Here is a 26655-nt window from a genome sequence, read left to right as displayed (position 1 = left end):
TCAGCACATGTCTAGGTTGCATTTTAGTGGGATTTTGGACCTACCCCTCTCTCTTCTGCCGTGACCATCTTCAGTCCCATCTACTTTCTGTCTCCTGGTGCTTATTACAGCCAGAGAGAATTGACCTCTGCCACCCTGGCATTCATTCTGCCTAAGGCTGACTGCCACCCCGACCATTGCACCAAACAATGTACATCTACTGCGTCCACGCTGGCTTGTGTTTCATGTAGTTCCAGTGTTTGCCTCCGTCCCTTTGCTCCTGTTGTTCTCCTTGCCCCACACACCATTCCCTCTTATTTGGCCATGCTCAGAGACAGCATCCACCTACCAACAAGCTTGTTGCTCATTGGTTGGCGTGTGTTTACGTTCTAAGGGAGGAGCCCACTGGGACGGATAACAGCTGGAGACAAATAAAAGCAGGTGGTGAGAGGACTGAGCAGGCTGAGCCAGGTTTGAGGGACAGATGCCTAGTGTGAAGGCCTACTGGGCCACATCACTAGCTCCTTCCTCCCACCCCTTCTCCTAGGAATCAGCTAGGTTTTCCCGAGGGACCCGATGATTTCAGTACAGTCTAACATGATTCACAAGACCCTCATTGTGGTCCTAGTTGAGAGCTGTGTGACTTCAGACAACTTACTGGGTGTCAGTTTTCTTGTCTCTACGACATGAGCCGTTCCTGGTATCCACTGTCCGCAGATGCAATACACCGGGAAGCCTCGTGCCCGTGTGGGTATTTCCTCTCTGCAATGTGATTTTCTTGGCTTTTCTTGGTCCTTGGGTGTCATAAACATACAGCAGCTTTCATTTTACTGAACCCTAAACACTAGGCATTGTCCAATGCATATGTATCAGTGATTACTACAGCGCCAACCAAAGCTCAGAGGCTTGAAACAATAAGCACTTATTCAGTGTACAGATCTCTGGGTTGGAGGTTTAGGGTAGGCTTGAACACGATGGTTTTTTCTGGTCTCAGCTGGGCTTACTAAAACCTGGAGGTTGGAGGTTAGAGGTTCAGTTAGACGCTGGGGTAACAAGACTCAGGACCCTCATCATCTAGCCATGTCACCTGGCTAGTTACCATGACAGAGATGGATCTAGAGAGAATGGATCCATACCGGCTTCTCAAGGCCACTGTTTGGTGAGGGATATTGTCACTTATGACACATTCCACTGGCAAAAATTAATCACAATCATCCCAAGTTCAAGAGGTTGGGAAACAGGTTCTATTCTTGAAGATAGGAGGTGGCAGCTTATATCATGAAGGACGTGGCTACAAAGAGGTGTGGAGATCAGACAGCTTTGGAACCAGCTTTCCATCCATCCCCAGCATCCTCCCTGTCTGTCTCATCCAGTGCCCATCACAACTTAGGAAGAAGCCATTCTTCTTATCCCCATTTCACAGATGAGAAGATATGATACAAGAGCCTGGTGGGCTGATTGGTCCCAGATTCCACACCCTTCTAGTGTCAAAGCTGGGCTGTGAAACCAGGAGGTCTAATGTTGGAGCCCTGAGCTCATTCTCTGACTTGCTGGCTTCCTTTCCCATTTGCCACCCTTGGGGCTGAGGAGAAGGCCTGGTGGAACCTGTTTGAGTAAGACCTGGGGTGGGAAAGAGTTGTCTAAGTGGATTGCATGTGTGTAACTGTGTATATGAGTGTGTGTGTGTGTGTGTGTGTGCCTGTGTGTGCCTCTATGTGTACCTGTGTGTGTGTGCGTATACATGTACCTGTGTGTGTATGTGTGTGTGTACTTGTGTGTATATGTGTGTGACTGTGTGTGCCTCTATGTGTGCCTGTGTGTGTGTGTATGTGCCTCTGTGTGTGTGTATGTGCCTCTGTGTGTGTGTGTGTGTGTGTGTGTGTGTGTCTGTCTCTCTTGTGTGTCTGTGTGTATGCATGTATGTACTTTGGAGCCCTGGGCCTGCTCCTTGAAGGACAAAATTTGGGACAGGAGCATCATTAGTCCATCTCCACTGCTTTTCCTGCCTCCCCTCTGTCCTGCAAAGTCACAGAATAGCCTGGAAGGGGGTGAAACCCCATGGCTAGCCTTAACTGGATCACACATGCAGGACACATCAAAGTCATCGGTTGGCCCCTGGCCTCAAAACAGGGCAGTAAGTGGGCTGGTGAGAGGCCTGTGTACATTCATAAACCAGCTGATTGAAAAGCAATATTTCAGATAAATACAAGCCAGCGATCTATCAGTGGTTGTAATAAAACCCAGGCTTCAGGCTGTGATTTTATTTTGAAATAATAAGAATTGCTTGATTCTTTTTACTTGAGTTACCATGGTAATTCCGGCGTGGAGCGGTGTTATATTGATTTAGAAAGTGGACAGTAATATTTCTTTTGTGTTATTCTGTTTCTAGGCCTTGATTTCTAATTTCTACTTGGAGATTACTTTTATAAATTTCTTAAGTCCTTCCACTTTCTCCCCCCGCCCCCCACAGTATAATTTTCCTCTCATGCACCACGATGTTCTGAGCTTATTGGTTTGCTCTTATTTTAAATTAAACTTGCTGGTTTCAAATATTGAAATGACATCTTTGTCTGTGTCTGTACTTTGGTTTAGCAAAATATTACAGTCTGACGCTCTCTGCTTAATAATTTAAGGGAGGCTTTCTGTCGGCCCTCACTGGGTGCTGATAACTTATGACTCAACCAACGCAGGCCTTAAACTCGTGACATTTTAATATTGTGTGGCGGGAGCAGCCGCCCCTCTGCTCTCAGTCTCCGTGGAGAGAAATCCACATGGTACTCTAGAAAGGAGTTTTAATAATTCAACCTTGCTGGTTGGCTCTCTGTGGCTCCATTGAAAGATGTGTGTGTGTGTGTGTGTGTGTGTGGTGGGTGGGGAAACCCATGCTTTCCAGAGGATTCAGAACAGTGCTAGCCTGGACTCCCAGGACCTAAAGCCAGCACCTTGATCCAAACCAAATTCCATCCCTTCTTGAATATATAAGTAAATGGCCGTCCCTAATGCCAGATGAGAGGGGTTGCCTGTGAATGCCGGAGAATGCTCGAACTCTTTGATCCACTGTTTTATCTTGAAAAAACAAATGGCTGTCACACAGATTTTGAGACTAGGTTCAAGCCTAACTTCTCCACACTTGTTTGCCAGGCCTTTCCTCCTGAAGAAAGCTCGTAGCAGGGTATGTCTGTAGACCCCCTCAGTGGCCTGACTGGTGGTAGATTAGTTACCACTGGGTGACAGATAGCTTGGAACTTAGCACCCTGACACAGCACACAACTGTCATCTCAACTCTGTGGGACAGGGGGCGGGGGCAGTTTGACTGGATCCACAGAGCGTCTCAGAGTTGGTAATGGTGGTACCTGTCAGATTCACTGGGGAAATGATCACTTTACAGTTCTCTCATTTGTCTATAAAGATTCAGTTCATGGGTGGTTTGGGCTAGAGGCCTCTCTGGCTACCTACTGTAGGTGACTACAGCTCCATTTCTGTGGGCCTCAGCACCACACAGCAGCCTCTGCACTATGGCAGCTTGCTTTCTTAAGGCCACCAGTTGAGACTAAGGAGAAAGTCACAGCCAGGTTCTGCCACTGCACCTTAGGGCTCAGGTGTCCAATGGCTACCTGTAGGAAGCATACCTTTATCTAGAAGTCACAATGTCTAAAAACCAACCAACCAACCAACCAACCAACCAACCAACCAACCAACCAACCACCAACCAACCAACCAATGCCAGGGCTCATATAGCCCAGGCTATCCTTGAACTCCTGATCCCTCCTTCTTCCACTGCTCCATTTTGCTCCCAGAGTAGGAAATGTATATCTCAGAAAGCAGGTAAATGGCAGGGCTGAAACAAGGCCCCTGCCTGTCAGGAGCATAGAGAAAATGATTGGCTCTAGTATTATGAATTGATGTCAAACACACACACACATGCACACACACACACACACACACACCCTACCTCATGTACACATACATAGACATTCTGTCTGGATATTTCGGTTTTGTTTTGTTTTTAATAGGTGGTAAATATGCTAAGATCAGTTAGGGGCCTGGAGAGCAGCTGCCTGGTGGGACTGAGTTGCTCAGAGCCTGCCCTCTTTCTCAGCACCTTGGAAGAGGTACGGGTGGTCCCTTATGAGCCAGCCTACCTGTAGCTGTTAGCTGAGGGCTCCCATCTCTAATGGCTTTGCTAGGTGAGATGAAGACGTACCTGTAAGGCAGCCTAAGCAGGGATGGCTTTACAGTTCCCTGTGAGGGAACAGGGCTCCTGTAGACTGGCACGCTCCCACAGGTGCCTGAGGAACATGGGTACAGAACCAGAGCCAGAGTACCAACATCCCCATCCTGGCCCACTGCCTAATAGAGTGTTTTTGGGCATGTCCTATCCCCATTCACATTGGCAGGGTGGCTAGACAGTTGGGCTTGTTGCTTGTTGATGGGAGGCTGCCTCTTCCAGGCAGCTGCACACCCGCCTTCCCTACCCAGAAGCCATTTCCCATCTGTGAGGCCTCTTCTTGGCAGGGGCCAGGACCCCGGGGAGCATTGGGCAGGGGGCAGGGCTCCCCGGGGCACCTGGTTGCAACCTGGCATCGGCTCAAGTATAGAGAGTGGTGTTTTCACCTGCCTGTTTGCCCCAAGGATGCCTCCATGTTGCTCTTTGATCTCAGGCGGGGTTTATCAAATTCATGGCAAGCCCGTCTTACCCACAAGAATAATGTCTCATTAGTATTATTGAAAATGCAAAGTAAAAAAAAAAGGGAATCCAGGAAAAAAATTAAAATTGGTTGAAATAATTAACACAGAGTTAAGCTGGCAACTGTCAGGCCTGCACCTGGTGAAATATGTTATTGACTAAAAATTGACAGAAGAATCAAATCTTCCTGACAAAATTTAGATTTGCAGAAGTTGGCTCCGGAAATACTTTCTGGGAGAAATAATTGTCACAAAAGAAATCTCAACAGTGACAAACATCCTAATTTATAAGATTTGATAGGAGCTAAAAAAAAAATTCGTGGACCAAGCTGTCACTAAAAAAAAAATAAAAATAAAAATAATTGATCTTTATGAAAATAATTCAGATAAATTGGGGGTGTGGCTGGCTTCATAGTGTTGAACAGAAAAATTGATCAAGAAATCCAATTGACCCAATGAAGCGTATTAAGAATTACCTTCTTAATTAAAACCACTACCACTGGTATAGTTATTTTCCAAATACAGGGGTCAAGAACAAGATCCTAATGGAAAGGGTTTGGTGACTCTGTTTGGGTGAGTGCCAACAGGTGAAGGGGGTCCAGAGTGGAAGGACAATGCAAGTCCTAGATTCATTTGTCCCAGAGAGAGGATGAGATGGTGGCTGGAGAGGTCAGAACAAGAGCCCAAAGCATCATGGGGAGGACCGCAGTGGTATTCATCGACAGAACCACACTACTGCGAGCTGTGCCTTGGTTCGGGTTGAAGACTCATGTGGAGGTCAATGGGAGTACTATGAAGGGCTTTAGGCAGAATCGAGACGCTTTATCAGATCACGTGGGCCACTCTGTGAGAATGGACTGGAAGGACGAAGCCAAAAGCAGACAATGGAGCATGCAGTGGGGAGGAAGGGGTCCTCTTTCAGCTCTGCGGACGGTCACTCTCCCACTCCTCTGCCCACTTAGTTTCCTTCCAGCTTGCATTCTGGGCCTACGGAAGAGGCAGTGGAAGGGGTCTGGTTTGGTTATGAAAGAGGCATGTTAATGTCTACCCTCAAGAAGAGAGACTCTCCAAGGTCATGAACCCAGACATGACAGATTTGGAATCTGTAAAAGCCAGGTCTGACTGACTACGCAGAGGTGGTTCACTGGCTTAGGAGGTGACAAGCACAGCTTTTGTCTTATGGCTGCTCTGCTAACCTCTGTTTGCGAGATCTCAGGGAATTGTTCTTTTGCCTCCTGTAGGGTGACCCTGGGCATACCACTTAACTTCTCTGATCCTTGGTTTCCTTACAAATAAATTAGGGCCTAGAGCATGCTCAGTGTTCCCTGTACTAATTTCAAGACTGAGGAACTGTTGGTGGTTTTGGAAAGCCAGGAGTACCTACCATAACTCCGGCCACCTTTCCTCTGACATCTCTTCAGGACCTGAGAAGAATTCTGGAGAACTATAAGGTAGTTTTCCTAAAGTACAGTTTCCTGAGACAGCCCTCCCATGAGACCCTAGGAACCAGGTTCATACATAGAAAATGGACACTTATCTGTTGATATGAAGACTCAGATATCCCTCTCATGAACCAGAGCTGTGATGTCCCCTTTGTAAAGCCATTTCCACAGGTGAGAGGCCTGGAAGCTAGCCTGCCCTTGTGGAGACAGCCCTTAGCCCAGACTCAGGGGTGGGGCCTTTTCCTGACACAGCGTATGCTTGACCATTTTGACCCTTAGACTAGCCCCTCCAAGGGCATCCTTACCTCCTTCCTTCTTGCCCATGTTCCTGGGATTTGAACTTTCACTCAAACATGAACCCTGCCCAAAGTGAGGCTCACAGGCCCCAGGAAAGGGCACTATCTCCCTCCAGCCCCCACTATGACCTAGTCATTGTGTACATGTTATTATATACCTCTGATGACCCATAGAGAGCATCCACACTTCACATATCACTGTGCATAGTCCTACGCCCTACATAGAACAGTTCAAGGTTCTGAAAGACAAACTCTTCCCCACAGGCATGCGCTCTTTGTAGATAGGGCCTAGTCCTTGAAGGCCAAAGATGCTTCAACAGAGAGCCCATCCCTGGTGGTCTAGTGGTTAAGATTTAACACTCTTAATAAAGCCCTGGGAAGATGAACTAATTTAATTAGTATGCCATTCTTTTGTGTACATATATTTTTATTTATCCATTTGTCAAGTGATGATAGACATTTGGATTATTTCTACTCCTTGGCTGCTAAACATGTTGTTCAGACCAATATTTTCATTTCTCTTGGACACATACTTTGGAGTAGAATTTCTGGGTCATGAAAACTCTGTGATTAGAGATCTTTGTGGTTGGTGTGTATATGTTGTATGTGTACACGTGTGCTTGTGATAGGATGTGTACATAACACGGCACATGTGTGGAGGTCAGAGGACTACCTGAGGTATTGGTCTTTGCCTCTTACCTTATTTGAGGCAGGGCCTTTTGTGCGCGCGCCGGGCTAGATGGACTACACACTTCTGGAGGTTCTCCCGTCCCTGCCTCTTGTGTTCTTGTAGTACATGGATTATAGATTCACACAACACAGTTCCCAGCTTTTATGTGGGGTCCGGTGATAAGTGTTTTAACTACTAATACATCTCCTCAGCCTAGGACGTTCGTTGTTAAATGAACAGGGCTCAAGGCTGTTCATGGGGGGAAAAATCCCTAGTTGTCTGAGCTTCCCGAAATGAGGTTACCTATCACCCGGTCCTTGAATTACAGGGTGTTACTGCTTTAACTGTTTGATTCTTTTTGCCCTGTAAGTTGGGTATGGTTGCTCTGGTTTTGCTTATGCAAAAACTGAAGTTCTTAGAGAAACTAAAGAACTAGTCTACCTTGTTAGCCAGTGGTAGAGCCTCAACTCGAACGCAAGCATGTCAGAATTCCTAAACTCTGACTGATCCCCTGTGCCATTCCCCCACCCCAGAAGCTGCAGTGCGCTGCAGAGCAGATCACCCTGAGAGGGGCACACAGGAAGTGCATTTAAGTAAAGTTCTCTGGACGAGCGGTTGAAGTAGGTAGAGGACAGTGTGGGGCCATCTTGGAGACATGACTGTCTTCTAGCCTGCTCAGATCAAGCTTGAAGGAAGAGATTCTACTCTGACTGACTGGTAAGGTGAGCAGAAGGTTGGAGGCACCTGGGAGATTCTAGTGTTTGCCAGTCCAGAGCTGCCAGAAACCTGGAGGGGCTTGCAGGAGCCCATGGAGATCTCACCCTGGAGGAAAGATGTGAGCAGGACCCTCTGGTGCCCCTGATCCTCACCCCCACCCCTGCCTGCTGATGCCTTGGGGGCTGAGGGGGCCTTGCCTGACTGCCTCAGTTAGCCTGAGTGGTAATAAAACACTTGAAATTTATTGTGACATTTGGATTTAATTAAAAAGTACATACTTAGAGAAGTAGAACATAATGGGTAGAGAGGCAGGGTGGCTTTTCCCCTCCTTTCTTCCCCAAACTAATTAGCGTTGTATTTTAAATTGTTTATGTGCCGCTAATCATCGTAATAAATCATTTATACTGAAAAAGACACACTCGGCTGTGCCCGCCACGCGGGTTCCGCTCGCCGGGCTCTATCGCGAACAAATTGATCTAGAAGTGAATTTATTAACCACTGGGGAAGAAATCATTAGTGCTTTCTCTAAACATTCCCCAGGTACGCTTTATCGCCACAGTTTATGCTGTAACTAAAAGGAGCATTACCCGGAATTTCGCTGCAATTTCCTTGAAAAGCCAGCAGCCCACTCCCAAGCTACAGGGTCCCTGCCTCCTTGCCCCTATGTGGTCTGGGAACCCCAGCTGCTGTTCCTTTTAAAATAAGGAGTTCCCCATGAAGCGGGTATGAGACACCAATGCTCCTGTGGCTGTTTATCCCCTGCTGAATGCATCATGGTTACTGAGGTTTATGTCTTAGGACCACCATGGCATAAAGAGGGCCTGAGGTTTTAGGAGGAGTGACGGGAGGCTGGGTTTACAGAAACACTGGGATCAGGAGCTTGTTAGAAGGTAGCTTCCCTACCCAGGCTCTGAGAAGCCATCGGCTGCACTTTGACTATAGGTGAGAAGGGGCCCCAGGTTGCAGCACAGGAACAAAGCTGGGATACCGGGAGCACACTGATGATCGGGATCCCAAGGCCTTCCTCACACAAGCTCTGAAGCCTTCTCCAAGGTTTGGCTGGAGTAGTCTATTCTGCCCAAGGTTCCTGGTGAGGCCTTTTGCCTTGTGCATTGTGGTGACTTCACAGTCTCCAGGATATGGCCTGACAGATGACAGACAACTTGACCAACAGGCAGCTCCCAGCTACAGATACCATGTCTGTTCTACTGACTGCCACATAGTGGCCTCCTGCTTCCCTGGGGCTGTGCTGTAAACCACCCCCTATTCCCCAGGTCTTCTCCCTCCATTTTGCTAGAAGGGACGTTTATTCTGAACAAGGATCTTCCCTTTGGGAATCAATGACTGGTCTAGAATTCATAGCTACCCTACCTGAAAGTCCACAATCTAAACTGTTTCCCAGAAGGTTGGGTCCCTCCCACTCCTACACAGAAGGGCTATAGCAGCCCCTGGGGTGTCAGCAGGAAGCCCTAGCCTTACACTGTTCCAGCTTGTACCTACAAGTTCCCTGTCTTTCTTCTTCCAGTGTCCGTCTCATAGTAGCTAGGAGGTGCCGTGCTCTGCTGCTTCAAGAGGGAAGCAGAGCCCAGCAGTTGGGTAGGCAGAGCCAGACTGTAGGATCCCCTCTTTGTGCCTGGAGAACACATTTAAAACTTCGAATTCAAAATTGATTTTGAAGGGCCCTAATCTCTGATCCCCGATGCTCACGGTGTGTCTGCCGCTCCTGCCAGACTCTCGTTTTCTGGTTCAGCGAGTTGGTGCTCATGTCCCTGATGCTGTGAAATTGAGACTCGTCTGAGAGTCTGGGGCCTCCTCCTCCTCCTCTGTGGAGATTGTAGGCCTCTTGGGAGCCCCGTTGTGTTAGATGGGTGACGCTGGCTTTACAGGTGCCCACGATGCAGCTGAGTCATCGTCTGGGGAACACAGTTTCCAGACACATCCCTCTGCTCTCTCACAGATGTGTGGCTCCAGGCAACACATTTCTAAGGAACATGGGGACTGGCTTCTGCAGCGTGGGATAGGATCGGGAAACTCCAGACAGAAAAAGGCTTGGGTCTGGAGTTCACTATAGGAAATGTCAAGGGCCTTTTCTTCCCACGGGCTGCTGAAGTCTCGGCCTAGGCTACAAGGGGAAAGTGCTCATATTTATGCACCCAGAGGACCTTCAGAAAAAAGCAAGGTAGGCGGGGTCTGTGTGAGAAGCCAGGGGGTCAGGACAGAGCCGAAGAGGAAAGGGCTGAACTGTTGGCCTCCCACAGACCCATGAACCCTGAAGCTCTGCCTGCCACACCCTGAGCAGACGAGAGAATTTATGTGTAAACGAATCATGGTGTAGAGCCCTGGGAGTCACCTCTCAAAAATTCACCTCAAAAGAGCTCAGTCAGTGAAGTATTCGCTGTGCAAGCATGAGCTGGAGGATCCACGTTTGCTCCCGGGCACCCCTTAAAAACACAAGCACGCATGCATGCATGCAAGAGGAAGAAAAAGTTCGTGGCAGACGGGACTGAGTGCTACTATAGCCGTGTCTTTCTTCTTAGGACCACAGAGCCACAAGTGTCTTGGGCTATGTAGCAGAGGGGCAGCAGTCTGCCATCAGTCCCCCACCCCCTCGGGGACCTGCCTGCATAAATCTACCCACTCCAGCCAGAAATGCTTGCCAGTAATATCTGGAGAGCTGCCATTAAGTCTCTTCATTCATTTACTGAAGCAATGCTTAAGGCTGCTGTCAGGTTCAGTACCAGGAGAGCAGCGGTAGAGAAGACAGGCCTCAAGAATTACCCCTTCAGAAGGAAAACAAAAGCAGTGACCAGTTGCTATTGAAAACTCAAAAGGAAATGACAGGCAGAGAGTGGGTGGTTGAAATGAGGAAAGGGTGTGGCGGGTGGAAAAGTTCTCTCTGTCGATATTTAAGCTCCAGGATGGGAAGGCAGTGAGCACTAAAGAGACTGCGTGTACAAAGACCCTGAGTCAGGAGGTGGATCTAGAGTGTGGTGGAGCTCAGTGTGGGGTGGGGAGGCAGGGGCTGTACCACATGAAGCTTTCACAGGCTACATGCAGAGCAGGTGTGCTGTGCTCACTGTACTGAAAGCTGTGGGAAGGCTCAAGCTGGGCAGTGACCAGCCTGGTTCATTTGGAAAAGCTTCTCTCACTGCTGATGAAGAATGAGCTGTGGGGCAGTAGGCTTGTGGGACCCGTGGCCGAAGGATGGTGAAAGGTGAGAGTGGGGCCTGGGGTTACTTCAGTTTGGTGAGTAGGCATAACGCCCTGAGTTCAATGCCTGGCACCACATAAAATAGGTATTGGTGATACATGCCTGTGATCCCATCACTCTGGAGGGTAGGAGCAGAAGGATCAGAAGAAGTTCAATATCATCCTTGGCTACATAGTGAGTTCCAGGCCACCCTGGGCTCTAGAAATGGAAAGAGCTAGAAGAGCTAGCTAGGATGGGGAGGAGGAGGTGTGTGTATGTGTGTGTGTGTGTGTGTGTGTGTGTGTGTGTGTGTGTGGTGTGTGTATGAGTGTGTGTAGTGTGTGTGTATGTGAGGTGTGTGTATGAGTGTGTGTGTGGTGTGTGTATGAGTGTGTGTGTGGTGTGTGTATGAGTGTGTGTGGTGTGTGTATGAGTGTGTGTAGTGTGTGTATGCGAGGTGTGTGTGTATGAGTGTGTATGTGGCATGTAAGTGTATGTGGTGTGTGTATGAGTGTGTGTAGTGTGTGTGTATGTGAGGTGTGTGTGTTTGAGTGTGTGTGTGTGGCATGTAAGTGTGTGGTGTGTGTGTGTGTGTGTGTGTGTGTGTGTGTGTGTGTGGTGTTTGATGCTAAATTCTTCTAAGAACATGTAGATGGGGTTGGGGTGATAGTATGGGTACAATGAAGGGGAGATGGGAGAAGGGCACAGAGGCAAGCTGGTAATCAGGGCTCCTAGCTTAGATCTATACCTTTTAGTTTGGTTTGGTTTGCTTTTTTCAAGACAGGGTTTCTCTGTGTAGCCCTGGCTGTCCTGTAACTTGCTTTGTAGACCAAGCTGGCCTTGAACTCAAAGATCTATCTGTCTCTGCCTCCCAAGTGCTGGGATTAAAGGCTTGTGCCACCACCACTGCCTTGCCTAGATCTGTAACTTTTAAGCTATGCTTGAGACTGCAGGGAAACAAACAAAAAGATACCCATTCCTGTCACAGAGAGGAGAGGCCGCACTGTCAATGAACTTCAGTGAGCATGTTCAGCTTCCTATGTGTCCAGGTCCTGATTAAGGACCAAAGAAGACCAAGGGAGTCTGTGGGTCAGCCCATGAAGCTGGCCCAGTTTTGGTGTTTCCTCCTTCCAGCCTCTCTAAAAGTTCTCAGCTGGCTCCTAGAATGTATGTGTCCCCTCCAGATCCCCGAGCTTAATCCCAAGCTCCCCAGGAGTGTGGATAGGAGAAATGGTCCTTGAGGGTAGAACCTCATAAATGGATAGGATTGGTATCTGTATGCATGGGAGCCCAGAGAGTTCCCTCATCCCTTCTGGTGTGTGAAGTTACAATGGGAGCAGGCCCTCCTCAGGCAATGGACAGGCCAGTGCCTTGGTTCTGACCCTCCCATGCCCTAGTGTGGGAATATTAATCAGTTGCTTACAAGCCACTAATCTGATGTTCTGTCAAGAGTGCCCAGGTGGATAAAGACTGCAAGGTTCTTATCCCACACTCCAGGCCTTGCAGGGCCCAGCTTTCTCTTAGCACTTTCCACCTCTAGAAACGCCAAGGTCACAGTAGTTTGGGGATTCCCATGCAAGATGCTAAGTTGGCCTTCCCCAAAGCCCATTGCATAAGTGCCTCCTGCTCTTACTCTACTGGAATTTGCTCCTCAGGGGGCTCCACCCTGCTGAGTCTGAGTCAGCTCTCAGCTCCCAAGCAGCCTGTCCTGTCCTTAGCTGTCCCTGCAACATGCCCCAGAGCTTTCTTCCTCAGCAGGGTCCACAGGGGCTTAAGGAAAGTTCATTGTCCCCCAATTGTTTAGAAAAAAGACAAGGTGATGCCAGGGTTCCAGGGCAGAGCAGGCTAGGCATGGATGCTTCCTGACAGCAGCCTGTGTCTGTGCCATGCATAGTAACTCCAGGGTTTGTCACGGGGCAGATTACATGGGATTTCTGGCCACTGACTCACAGTGACCTGTAGCACTCAGGAAGGGATGGTGTGGAGTACTACCCTCCAGCTGAGTGGGATAACACTGGCAGCAGGTGCTAGGGAAACTGCCAGGCAGTCCTCTCTGTTCTAGACTATTGGGAGCGGGGCTTTGCAATTTAGAGAAGGCATGTGTTGTAGGACTACTTTCCAGTGTCTTGTCCTGTGCCAGCCCCTTTCCAGAACTTTCCAACCCCCACCCTCACCCCCATCATCCACACACAAGCTGTGAGTCAAGCCTTCCCTTCCACTTCTCTCACACTGTATTGGAGCTCAACTCTCTCCCCAACAGCTCTCTCTACCTCTACCCCAGGACCTAGGGATAGAATTGTTGGATTATAGCATAGACAGCCATACGTTCTCATAGCTGATTATTTTAAGCTATTGTGTCAAACTTTGTTATAAGGATCTCATGTCTATGATCTAAATGAACCTTTGAAATAATTATTTAACATAGTCTCCCCTCATTTAGTCACTGATTAAACTGAGGTGAAGCTGGAAAAAATGACAGAGCCAGAATTCATGCCGAGGCCATGAGTCTTCAAATGCCTACTCCCTGCTCACCCTCTCTCTGACTTCAGAAGTGTCAGTCCCACCCCACCACCCCACAGCTAACCACCATTACATTAGTCAAGCCCTGCCTCCTAGCCTTACTTTCCCTGCCCCTGTACGGAGCTAGAGGCTAAGGGAGCCTCTATTTCCCTCCCTCCCTTGACCTAGTAAACACCATGCTGCAAACAGACTCACAGAGAGGTCATTATGAGCCGGTAGACTACTTGACCATGGCCTTGCGTTCCAACAGTTGTTCTCCTTGGCTTTTGATTCCAAATGAGTAGGAAATGCTATTAGTTCTGGCCTTACCTGCCACGTGGCAGGGCCTGGGATAGGAGTGCACTGAGACGAGAAATTGTGGAGATAAAACCAGTGTGAAATGGAAGCCTTCTTGCAGACTGTGAGGGCCTGTGCAAAATAGTTACCTCTGAGAAAACGAGATTGTGAGAGATGTGGCAGAATTAGATTACACTTTCAAATTGCCTCATTCGAGGGGGTTGATGCCTAGGAGGGGCACAGACAGGCTCTGCTGGGGTACTTCTCCGCAGCTCCACATCTGCGATGGGCCCAGGTGGATGGCAAGAGACCCGATCTATGAAGCCCTCCGAGCCCTGCTCTCAGCAGCTGGGGTGGGAGGGAAGAGAGGGCTGAGTGCTGGAGGCTGTCATGCTCTACAAGGGTCCACGTGACTTCTGCTTCCTTCCTTCTCTAAGGTGCCAGGTTTTGTTCCACTCAGAGTTTGTTTTTGAGTGATGGCTGTGACAGCCCGTGTCTGCGTGCACCTGTGCCTCGGTGTGTATTTACATCAGTTCGCCAACATGTGTGTGGACCCAGCCGTGCATACGCACACCCGCAAGCATGAATGTGTTCTCAGGTGTGTTGCTGAACACCTGGTGTGTGTCACTTCCAAGCTGGGCACTAACGGAGTTGATGTGGAGAGAGTAAAACAGGCACAGCCTCTTCTTGTGTGGCCCCGTGGGCCTGTGCGACTCCATGCCTGTGGAGGGGTATGTGTGTGCTCGACCCAGGTGTCCTGTGGCTGAGTGCATCTTCATACTTGGCAGGGCTTACAAGTGAGTCTCCCCCTTCTCTGGCCTGCTCTGAAACCAATGCGGAGGTTCATTGAGGGTTATGAGAGATACCAAGGCTATTCATACCTGGGCCTCCAGAACAATGCTCGGAATGTCCAAGGGACCTTCCTCTGAGCCCCACAGCTATCCTCTCCTACTCAGCTGGTTGCTGGAACTGCCTTTTGGGCAAACAAATGGAGCTGACTTCCTCCTGGACATGCTTGCTCTGGTTACTGGACTGGCTTCTATATGGCACTGAACTCTGGTCAGAGCCCATGTGACTCTGACCACAGTGGCAAGTTCAAATCTGTTAGTTGCTATGCAAAGGACATGTCTATCTCTACTGTGGGACCTGGAGTGGGGCTATGACAGGTGAACTTTGCTGTGCACTGAGTCAGAGACACTCATCAACCTTGACTGTGATCAGCCAGTCCTGAAGACTCCTTTATTACTCATAGGTGCTCCCAGAGAAGTCCTTTCCTTTCCTTTCCTTTCCTTTCCTTTCCTTTCCTTTCCTTTCCTTTCCTTTCCTTTCCTTCCCTTCCCTTCCCTTCCCTTCCCTTCCCTTCCCTTCCCTTCCCTTCCCTTCCCTTCCCTTCCCTTCCCTTTCCTTTCCTTTCCTTCCCTTTTCCTTCCCTTCCCCCTTCCCTCTTCCCCCTTCTCCTTCCCCTTCCCTTCCCTTTCCCCTCTCTTTCTTTCTCTTCTTGGTTTATTTCAAAACAGTTTCTGGCAGTCCTGGAACTCACTCTGTAGATTAGGCTGGTCTCAGACTCACAGAGATCCACCTGCCTCTGCCTCCCAAGTGCTGAGATTAAAGGCATGCACCATTATGCCTGACAAGGCATATATTCATGCCCATTTTACAAAGAGGAAGGAAAACTAAGGCCCAGGGTTGCTGAAGTCTGTAGAAAAGGTATCAGATAACCCCAGATCAGAGATACTACAGAAATAGATGGGCTTTCTGCCTCAGAAGTGCTGATGCCGTCAGATGCATAGGCATCCTCTAGATTCAAGCGAATGAACGTCTTGCTGGGGTCCCCATCACTGTGATGAAGCAGCATGACCAAGACAACTTGGGGAGGAAGCGGTTTATTCCGCTTATAAATCCATGTCACCATTTATCATCTAAGGAAGTCAGGACAGGAAGAACTGGGAGCAGGAGCTGATGCAGAGGCCATGGAGGGATAGTGCTTCCCGGCTTGCTCCCCACGACTTGTTCAGCCTGTTTTCTTAGAACCCAGGACCACCAGGCCAGGGATGGCCCCACCCACAATGGGCTGGGCCCTCCCACATTGGTCACTAATTAAGAAAATGCCCTACAGGCTTGCCAAATCTTATGGAAGACTTTTCTTAGGTCCCCTCCTCTTCCATGACTCTAGCTTGTGTCGAGTTGATAGAAAACTAGTCGGCACAGGAGGGAATGTGGCAAGTGACCCAGAACATTGTCCATTTGCTTTGTTTTGCTTCATTTGATTGTTCGTTTTTGAGACAGGGTTTCTTTGTGTAGTCTTGGAACTTGCTCTGTAGACCAAGTTGGCCTCAAATTCAGAGATTCACAGGCCGTCCAAGTGCTGGAATTAAAGGTGTGCAGTACCACTGCCTGGCGGCATTGTCATAAAAGGCATTGTTGGAAGTGCTGGTGAGATCTGAATGGGATGTGTAGGTTGGAAAACAGGTTTCCAGTGATCGGTTCCTAGTGCTGTGGCTGTTTTTACCCTTGCTTTTGGCAATTGATAGTTTACACACCAAAAGCATCTAGGGTTTAGAGACTTGACGTCTGAAATCAACTGTTAGATGATTCATGGGGGGAAAGTCATAAGTATAAATAAAAGGAAGAGGATACAGGAAATGGGCACTTGGGAATTATTCCTAGTATTGCAATTTTTCTGGGAGCTGAAAAGATTATTTTAAGCTGAAAAGAAAGCTGGGCCTGGTAGCACAAGCGGGTCATCCAAGCTCCTGGGAGGCAAGGGCAGGAGGAGCAAGGTTGTCCTCAGTAACATAATGAGTGTGAGCTGAGGTCAGTGTAGGCTCTATGTGAAGCGAACATGGGCCTGGAGTGATGGCTCAGTGGCTATGAACGGGGCCTGTTTTGCAGTACCTGTGTCGGGTAGCTCATGGCAGCTCCAGGGGACCCAGTGCCCCCTTCTGGCTTCCACAGGCCCTGCTCTTCTGTGTACATCACATACACAGACACATACGTAAATGGCTCAGCAGTTCTGAGCACACACTGCTCTTACAGAGGATCTCAGGTCACATCCTGACGCCCATGTCTGATGGCTCACAACTGCTTCTAACTCTAGCTCCAGAGGATTCTGCCCTCCATAGGCACCAGTACTCACGTATCCACACATACTGACTCACACAGAACAAGATGATTAATTTTTTTAAAAAGTGTAAAGCTCAAAAATGATAAAAAAAAGTTTAAAAAGAATGAGAACCCAAAGGAAGAGCACCCTAATGGAGTGTATGCTGCCCTTCATCCCTTCCCAGCTTCTGGGCTATGGCCTGAGATTCCTAGCTTCATCTTGACCCACCACTGTCTTTGAACAAGACCTCACGGCCCCATGGCACAGGTCAGAAAGGAGGGACCTGCTTCCCCAAGGTCTGCACTCCAAACCCCAGCCTAGAGCCCACTGTTGACTCTACCCTTAGGGGACAGAAAGCATAGACTGGACAATATTTCTCCCAGAGCAGTGGCAAGTACCACCCTCGGGGCAGAATTAAGGAAGGTCCCCTGGTGGGCTAGAAGGTTAAAGATACCAGGATTCTGCCAGGAGCTGGCACAATCTGGCTGTCCCCAGGTGCAGTCTCACTGGCAATAGTGTAGCCCAGTGAGGGGCATTCCTGAGGTGTGGCCTGCAGTGACCCGCCACAGGGTGAAGTAGACACCTTAGGATGCAAAACTTACCTTGCTGGGGGTAGCTGGGGTGGGCAGGGTGCTCTCCTGTGACTCAGGCCTGCCTGTTTGTAGTGGAGTCTACACCCTTTGCTATTAAAGAAACCCACATCCCACTGGAGAGAGTCTCAGTTGGACTGCATAGGTAGGAGTTGCTGAGCTGGTGGGTCTGGTTGGCAGGCAGCTTCTTGTGCAGAGGACCTCTCTCCGGGGCAAGGAGAGAGGTAGGGGGAAGGACCTCTGTGAGTCCCACCTCATTACTGAGGTGTCCAACTTTACCCCACATTGCAGAGCTGAGCGTAAAGGTCAGGGTTCTGCTGGGCCCAGGGATCAGAGTTTGTACTACCCTGCAGCCTTGCACAGACCCCTTAGGACTGGGAGACTTCACCTGTAAGACTTTTCCCACGCCACGTCCTCAGGCCTGCGGCCTGCCTTCATGCCACAGAGATCGGAGTTCAGCCTGTCTGGCTTCATTCCCTGTACTCCCTGGGATTGAGGGAGCGCATGGGCTGAGTGAGACGATTATTTTGCCGGGCCTCGTGTGTGTACCTGAGCATGTGCCTGGGCATGCATGTGGGCACAGGCAGCCTCCATTGTTAGAGATGGGTGTTTTCATTCGTGAGTAGTAATTATTGGGTAATGCTTTAAAGCCTCCCCTGAAGGAGTGCAAAGCTGTTTTTCCCCCCTGAAGTCGGGGAGTACGTTAAAAGGATTACCATGTAGATTTGATTTTTAGATAACGCTAAAATGGATCCCAAATGGACTTCAGCAGAGGGCTGCTATCTTCCTAATGGAAAGTGCATGGCCCCAGGCTCTACTCCCAGAGCCAGCAGAGGAGGGGCAGGGAGGTCTGCAGGGGGCTGACTGGCTGGCAGGCTAGAGGGGGTTGGGGAGACAGGAGTTGAGAGACCAAGTATAGAGCCCTAAAGGGACCAAGCCCTCCCTCCTGCATACCAGGTGAGAAGGACAGGGCAGTCTCTGAGGCTATAAGGTGTCTCTGGCTTGAGGTCTGACTTGGTGTTTATGTGAACAGTTCTCCTGGACGGGTGACCCTCCACAGGCCTCAAGGGACAGTCTTCCCATCCTCGGAGCCCAGGCCTCCCTTTATCTTCCTACACTTTATCCCTCCCCGTAGGCAGGCCTTAGAAGGAACTTCTGAGGTCAGCTTCATGGGCAGATCTGGGCTCTGTCAGAGGAGACACAGGCTGACCCTGGGACAGCCGTCATCCTGAATACTATCTCTCATTCAGACCAATTAACCTTTAGAGCTGCATTAAGGAAATTAGGCAGTGAACTTCCCAGCTAACAGATGGTCCTATGGTGATGGAAGGAGGGAGGGAAAAGGGAGCTGACCTCTGCCTATCAGGGGCAGCTATGGGGCCTCCTCCTCCGTGCCCTCACCTGTCCCTTTGGTCTTGTGGTGTCAGTTATGTCTGAGCTCTCTTCTTGCAGAGAGGACTTCCCTGTCCTAGGGGCTGTCCTCCTCTCCAGCAGAAGTCAGAGGGGATGACTGGAACAGGAACAAATCCTCAAGTCATCCCCATCAGCAGTTTAGTGGTTTAACCATCCTACCTACCTGGACTTCAGGTTCCCCATCTGTAGGAGGAGAACATTTGCCTGGAAAACGGGGGGAGGGCTATTCTGACCTGATATCTGTGAATCTAAGGTCACTAGGTGGTGGGGTGTCCCCTGAAGCCAGAGGACACATTCCTCCCTGAAGGGGGAAAGGAAAGGGCGGGATACAAATCAGTAGCTGGGCCTGCGGATAGGCACAGCGTCAGAGCTAGGAATGGGAAAGGTACCCAGGGCTGGAACTAAGTCCTACACACAGGAAGAACACAGATGGGTCGCTGGGTCAGGAGAAGGCCAGTGGAGACAGAGACTGGGGCCTGCCAGAAGCTGGCTGTGTTGGAATGGTGGGCTTTGCTGACTTGTTTGTGGGTAAAGCCTGCCTCTAACCCACCCCATGTTTTCTCAAGAGGCTTGTCCTCCGGCAGCCCTCCATGTACAACCACAGACTTGGTTTCCGTGCCCCCTGCCCGGCACTTTCGTCTTCCTTGCTCCTGGACACTGTGTCCCCGTTTCCTCCTCTGCTGCCCTTCCCAGTGGTTCCAGGGGACCTGGCGCGTGTGACTGAGTGCTCACCATGCCCACACTTGCACATTGTGCTGTGTGCAACGGCAGTTGTGAGTGCGCACACTTACCTACCAGCAGGCGCTGCCTTCTGTAACTGCTGCACACCGAGTCTTGCCTGGTACTTGTCGCTGCTTCCTATATGTCGAGAAGCTTGCACACACGGGACAGTGACTAGGAAGGAGAAGAGCCCAGCAAGCCCAGCAGCTTCTGGAGGGGTCTCGACAGGACCAAGGCATAGGCTATGGCACGTTGCCCAATAGACCAGGCCTGGGGCCTGGGGAAGAGATAGAAATGAGAACTCTGGAGCCTTTACTTAGAGGAAACAGTAAAGAGAAAGACATACTCGCCCCCTCCCCTGGAAGGGTGTGGTGCCCCAGAACTCCAGGGCAGTCCCGTACCCACCTGTCTTGTTTTTCCATCACAGGTGTGCCGATGCTCTCCGTCCAACCTAAGGGGAAGCAGAAGGGCTGTGCAGGCTGCAACCGAAAGATCAAGGACCGGTACCTGCTGAAGGCCCTGGACAAGTACTGGCATGAGGACTGCCTCAAGTGTGCCTGCTGTGACTGTCGCCTGGGCGAGGTGGGCTCCACTCTCTACACCAAGGCTAACCTCATCCTGTGCCGGCGCGACTACCTGAGGTAGGTAATGCTTCTCTGCCTCCTTCCTTCTGGCCTGGTGCACCTTGGCCTTAAGCTCTAAACCAGGCAGCCTGTGTGCACAACTGTGTGACTGCTGCTTCCTCACTGTTGTGTGTCAGCCCCGTGAGCAACCCAAGAGCAGGGTTATGTCTTCACCTCCCTGGACTTGGCCCCACAGGATCTGCTCAGGCATTAGTAAAGTCTTGGACACAAAGATAATCTTCCCATGGGTAACAGCCTGGCCTCACCCTCACCCATTTCTTATGGGCATCCAGAAAGGGACATCTCAAAGGGGCCTGGAGGCAGTCTAGACTTGCCTGGGCCTTCTTCCCAGGAGAGTCTCCTGCCCACCTCTCCCTGGAGTCTTCCTCTCCAGGTGCACTGGGATTAGGCTCTCATTTGCCTGGGTTGGCAGGGAGCCACACCCTAGGACAAGGACTGCCAGCGCTTTTTAAAAGATCTGGGTTTGAACCAGTCCCCCAGCCTTTAGTTTTGAACCATTCTCCATTTTAACCCCTATAGCCCACCTTGCATTCTTCCGAGCTCTGCCTCTCCCCCACAGCTTGGATCTCATCCCCTGGGGCTGCCTTCCCCAATTAACCCTCCCTTAGGCCATTTATGACATCAGCAAGGCTGGAAGGAGGCCATGAAGCAGGGGCCTTGGCTGAGACCCAGCACCTGCATTTGGCTCTGTCACTAGCTGCTGGATGGTGCTGGGCAGCCTTGTGGGGAAGAAAGGCCCATTGCATTAATTAGCAGGATGGGGGTGAGAGAGCTGGTGGGACTTCTGCTCAAGTCAGGACAAGTTGGAGGAGGGGCGGGGTTATTTGGAAACTCCCACCTTCCCCAGAGACCCTGAGATTTACCTGTTTGGACCTTTCCTTTCAACTGTTGCCTTCAGCATTAGCATCAGATGTTTTAAAAAGCGATGGTATTTAGTGCTTCTAGGGCGGGGAGAGAAACTGAGGCTGGGAGGAAGGGTTAAGCATGCTCTCGGGAAGTCAGCCCTCAAGGACATGGAAAGTGGCTTTTATGCCAGGAGGTTTGGGACATCTACCTGGGTAGTCGAATTAGCAGGCTAGGGAGAGGTGACTCTCTAACTGATGGCCTGCCATCAGGGCTGGGAGAAGGAGCACCATGGTGTGCTGTGGGCTTGTTGGAAATTCCCGAGCACCCACTTCTGGGCCCCGCCAGCCACGGGGTCTGGAAGCTTTTCCCCCCTATGCTCTGGTAGAGGTAATGAATGACTTCTGGAGCCAGGTAGGCCAGTAGGTTAGGGAGGGGTGGTTGCCCAGAGCCTGGGCCTTTAGAACAACTGCTGGTGGCAGAAAAGGCCCCATTGGCAGGCAGATGCTGTGGCCCGGCCTTTGTCTGCTTATCTGAGTCACCAGGCAGCTCAGGGCAATGAATAACGGAGCCAAGCTGGTCTGCAGGTGTCTGAGCCTCCATCAGACAAATCGGACAAATCGGGGATTAGAGGCCCCCACCAGCCGCCTCTCAGCCCACTTGCATCTTTTGGAGCTTGCTCAGCAGAAAGGAAGCGAGGAGGAGCTTGGTGGGCTCAGACCATTAGAGCACCTAGCCAAGAATTGCTGTGAATGGGGAGGGAGTGGACTTCCTGTCCTCCTGTCCCTAGAGCTTTGCAGCCAGCAGCTGAGAGGAGGGATGCCCTCTCAAAGAGACCATTGTGTCGGGTCCCCTCGGAACTTGTTTTGGGGATTGGTTCTGGGTGAGAAGTGGTGTTGTCCTGGCAGCTTCATTTTACGAAAAAGGTACGCTGAGATTCCAGGAAGGAAAAGGAGACACAGGGGAATGGCGCAGTGGGATTATGGCAGGATACAATTTCATAAAGCGCTGTGATTTTATCTATTTTTTGAGACATGTCAGCTAGGCGGGCCTCGAACTCCCCGACACGGATTACTTCATTCCTGTCCCTCCTGCCTCTGCCTCCTGAGTGCTAGGCTTCTAGACATGGACCCCCACAGGGGCAGGGACCCCCACAGGGGCAGCCATGCACCCAGAGCCTCTTGCAGGCTAGGCAAGCGCTCTACCAACCGAGCTGCAGCCCCAGGAAGCACTGTCATTTTAAGGCAAGAAGCCTCATCAGTGGCATAGATCACTCTCCCAGAAGAGCCAGGCATGTGCCCCTGGTGAGTTGTTTATCTCTCTGTGACTCATTCTTTTCTTGAATGGGGATGATATAAGCGTTGACCTCACAGGGCTGCCTTGGGATCAGATGAGGTGATTTTTGTAAGCTCTTAGCGCGTCCGTGAGCCACAGGTTCAGTGAGGGTTAAGGTTAGGCCTTGCTAAGAGCATTGTCCAGTGAGGGATGCAGTTTGGTCTATGACATTGAGATAACTGGGGCTCTGGGAGGCTCCAAGTGACTGCATGAGGCTACACAGCTTACGACGGGCAGAATGCCTCTGAAACGTAGGCTCCTGTGGGTCTGGATCCTTTGCTAAGGGGCCATCCTGGTGCTCTAGGGACTCTGGTGGAAACCTGAAATGGGTGTAGGGTGATGATGTTTAACACCTGACTGTTAAGTTACACAGCCTCCCTGGGGTGGGGGTGAGATGCCAGGGTTTTAATGCTTAAACTGGCAGGATCTAGATATAGTAGTCAGTTCTTGACCAGGCCTACTACTTGCTATGCCATGAGCTAAGGAATGGGTTAGCCTCTGGGTGGAGGCAGCCCCTTGGCAGGCCCTCATGTCCTCTGCGCCCTTCCCCTGGCAGGCTTTTTGGCACCACAGGAAACTGTGCTGCCTGCAGCAAGCTGATCCCAGCTTTCGAGATGGTGATGCGGGCCCGGGACAATGTCTATCACCTTGACTGCTTCGCCTGCCAACTCTGCAATCAGAGGTGAGTGCCAGACCCTCCGCCAGCTCACACACTACCCAGACCCTAGCCCGGGGCCTGCTGGTTGGGACCTGGAGCGCAGAAGAGGCATGGATGCATGCAAGTGTGACATCTTTTATGTACGTAGCTGAGTATGTATGTGGTCCTTACCATACATGTGCATATGTGTGTATCTATATCTTATGGTTGGATGTGTACACTTTAGTACTGGTGCACTATATGGGTGGTAAGTTTCTACATGAATTTAATGATGGGGGTATGTGTGTTCTCACACTCTGTGTGTGTGTGTGTGTGTGTGTGTGTGTTACATAGGGTAAAAGTATTTGTTCACTTGAGGAAGGAGTTGTTTGTATCAGGGTCTCGTGTGTCCCAGGCTATCCTTAAACTTGCTCTGAAGCAGTGGTTTCTGGGATTGGAGGAGTATGCCACGTGCCCAGTGTATATGTGCTTGTGTTTGTATTTTAAATGTTTGTGTGCACTCAAATACTAGCACGTGGGATTGGTATATAGTTGTGCATGTGACTGTAACTGTTCATGCATAAGAGTCTGTGCATACTATAGGAACGTGATGAGGTGAGAATTTTTTGCAGGTTTTAACTGTGAATACTGAGTGTACTGTGTCAGTGTGCGTGTGATTTTGTGTCCTGCCTTGGGAAAAGGGATTCCCAGACCCGTAGGGTGGTAAGAGATCTACTCGGGGAATATCACTTACCCCTGACTCTACTCATGACTCTGCTTCCAGCCCCTCTCTCTTGTGAATTTCTGGGCCCTATTCATTATCCCAGGGATAACTTGAGGAATTTAAGGCAGTCACCCCTGGCTTGGAACCTATCACCAAAAAGCAGGAAATCTTCTCAGGAGCCCTCAGGTCAGGTAGGAATTCATATAAATGTTCCCAGGTTGAGGTCCAGAGGCACCTGAGGCTGGCTGAGTGCTTTGGCTAGACTGCCTACCAGCGGGCTCTGTGAGGTTCCATCGCCACCTGGTGGTTGGACTGAGATCTACCACTGGGGCTGAGTCAGGGACCCAGGGGCTTCAAGTCTCAGCCACCAGGGGACATCTTTGAGAGGAAGCTTGAAAATGTCCAAAGGACTAAGAGACCCAAGGGTGGTCTTCCTGGGTTCGAGAATAAATTGTGGACTGGGGTCATACTCTTTAGAGGAGGTGATCCCTAAGCTAAGAGGGCAGAGATGTGGAAACAGCCATGTTCTTCTCTCTATCTCCTCACATCTCTTGCTCTCCATCCCTCTACTCTGTCTAGTTCTGGTTCCCTACCCTCTCTTGCACCCTCTCTGGGACTGGGATACGGCATCTGCATTCCTCCTGCACCTCTTTGCGTGACCTGCTGGTGGGTGGCCTGTGGCATGACAGTCAGTCTGTCTGTCTCACCACCCCAGGCTGCAGGGTATGCTGAGAGTAATTGAGAGGCTTGCAGTGGCCTGCTCTCTATACCCCTGGGAGGTTCCAGGAGCCAGCTCATCAGCATCACCACCTCCCATGCGTGTCCCACCTCCTGGGCCAGGCTGGGACCTCACTGATAGCCCCTTTTCTCTTGATGTTTTTTCTAGATTTTGCGTGGGAGACAAATTCTTCCTGAAGAACAACATGATCTTGTGCCAGATGGACTATGAGGAGGGGCATCTCAATGGCACCTTTGAATCCCAAGTTCAGTAACGCCCAACATCTGGCCTCCAGGTCCATCTGTCCGTCTGCCCACCTGACCATCTGCCTGGCAGGCCGGCCGGCCAGCCACTCTGCCTGCGCGGGCTGGCCAGCCGCTGTCCTACAAGTTAGAACTTCATCCTCAACGTGAAGGTGGTTTTTCTCCACCACCGCCGCCCATTTCCGTGGGACCCTCCTGGGGCCAGGCTCGGCCTGTACAGTCTGTCTTCTGTATATAAATGGGAACATTTATTTTATGAGAAATGTAATGCGATTTTATTACTGGCGCGGATTAAACTTATGAATGTTTCCGGGGACATGACTGCATTGTTCACATTACTGACACAGAACCACACCTCCCCACCTTCTGCCTCTGGTGGGCAGGGCATGGAGAAGCAACCTCCAGCAGATGCTCTTGCCAACCAGGGGCAAACTAGTGTGGCTTTAGGGATCAGAAGATGGGAATTACCCAGAGTGTCCCGGCCACACGAGAAGTGGTGGAGGTATCCCTCTCTTCCTACACAGCGTACATCTTGGCCCTGTGCAAAGCCCTGAGAAGAGGGGTGCTGTGATGCTTTGTGTACCTTCAGCCCACTTCTCTGTCACCAGAACCCCTGGCAAAGTGACCAGATGGGGACCCAGTTCTGCCCTGCTTCACAGTTGGGCCCCAAATCCCAAGCCTCATATCATGACACTACCCTTCCCTTTCACAGCGACAGATAGTGTTTGTTGGGTCTGACCTGGATCCTAGTGTCTTGTTTATCAATCAAAACATTCTGTTTCCCTTGAGCCTGTCTATGCAGGCTGGAGACCGTCCGTCAGTCACTCAACAAACCTCAGTGTACTCCAAGTCTTAGCCTTATGCTTCTATTGGAGCTAACCCCAAGGGAACCAGGCCTGGGGTTGAGTCATTGATGAGACACAGTCTCTGCTCTCGAGAAGTCTGTCAGGGACCTGGAAGTCTGAAGCCCTAGTAGGGGACAGAAAAACCAGGAAAACTGATGGAGCAGCCAGGGAAGGCAGAATGCTTCTGGGGAGAACTGAAATGGGCGCAGCAGACATGGGTCGTGATGACTCTCGAAAGTTGGGGACAGAGGAGCCAATGGACACACTCTCAGACAGACACAAGTGTGGACAGGCAGGAAAGATGGGCAGGCAAGCCAGCAGGCCGTCAGCCCAAGCCAGAAGAGAGCCGGACCTGTGGCTGGCAGTCAGACAGGCATTTCTGTCAGCCTGGCTGAGCTGGGCTCACCTAGGGTAGCAAGAATAATGGCACAGTGCTGGGTATAGAGCCTGGCATGGAGCAGTGTATGGGTGTCAGCGAGAAGCCCAGTCAGGGAAGGCTGTTTGGGCAGGCTCTCCACCCAGACCCTTCTGCTTCTCTTCCTCGGGGTCCATTTCCCACGTAGCCAGGAGCCCAGTGCTAAAGGAGCTGGCTATGGCCTTAGGCTATGGCTGCCCCTCCCATGTCTAGGCCTACCCCTACATTCTGAAGTGTGGAGACAAGGCCCGCAGATTCCCGGAAGAGACTGCTTCTAGTCCTGGGTATGTGGAGCAAGGATCATGGTGTAGAAGTTCTCTGTGAAGGAACGACCCATGTATGTGTAAGAATAGAAAGAGAAAGAGAGTGGGCCTGGCTGTAGGATTGTGTGTGTGTGTGTGTGTGTGTGTGTGTGTGTGTGTGTGTGTGTGTGTGTTTGAGGTACCAACAGTGTGACTGACAGTGGACAATGGGGAATGAGATTGAGTATATGCAGAGATGGGAGGATTGCAGTCTACGAAGAGCAGTTTTCTCTCTCAACATGAAAAAGCAGATTTCTTTCCTGAATGGTGGCACAATTGTCAGTGCCAGACCCTCTGTGGGCTCTTGGGGGCCTAGGAGGCCTACCC

The 26655-nt window shown here is 50.5% G+C and overlaps 1 protein-coding gene across 6 annotated transcripts in view; it reads left to right on the top strand.

Annotated features, from left to right (window-relative positions):
- Lmo1 (LIM domain only 1) overlaps positions 1-25082 on the top strand; it is a 36127-nt gene extending 11045 nt beyond the window's left edge. For 5 of the 6 annotated variants that reach the window (XM_006229968.3, NM_139112.3, NM_001402442.1 and 2 more), the window contains 3 exons: positions 20030-20243; positions 22981-23106; positions 24672-25082. In XM_006229968.3, coding sequence (XP_006230030.1) covers positions 20030-20243; positions 22981-23106; positions 24672-24777 — 446 coding nt within the window. In that variant the 3' untranslated portion in view covers positions 24778-25082. Of the gene's footprint in view, positions 1-10726; positions 11005-20029; positions 20244-22980; positions 23107-24671 lie in introns of those variants that run through there. The other variant, XM_039098608.2, reaches the window with a different exon arrangement.
- Positions 25083-26655: the final 1573 nt, after the last annotated feature.

The sequence above is a fragment of the Rattus norvegicus genome, chromosome 1 (genome assembly GCF_036323735.1).
Source record: "Rattus norvegicus strain BN/NHsdMcwi chromosome 1, GRCr8, whole genome shotgun sequence".
Taxonomy (NCBI): domain Eukaryota; kingdom Metazoa; phylum Chordata; class Mammalia; order Rodentia; family Muridae; genus Rattus; species Rattus norvegicus.
This window is presented reverse-complemented; position numbering and strand designations above follow the sequence as displayed.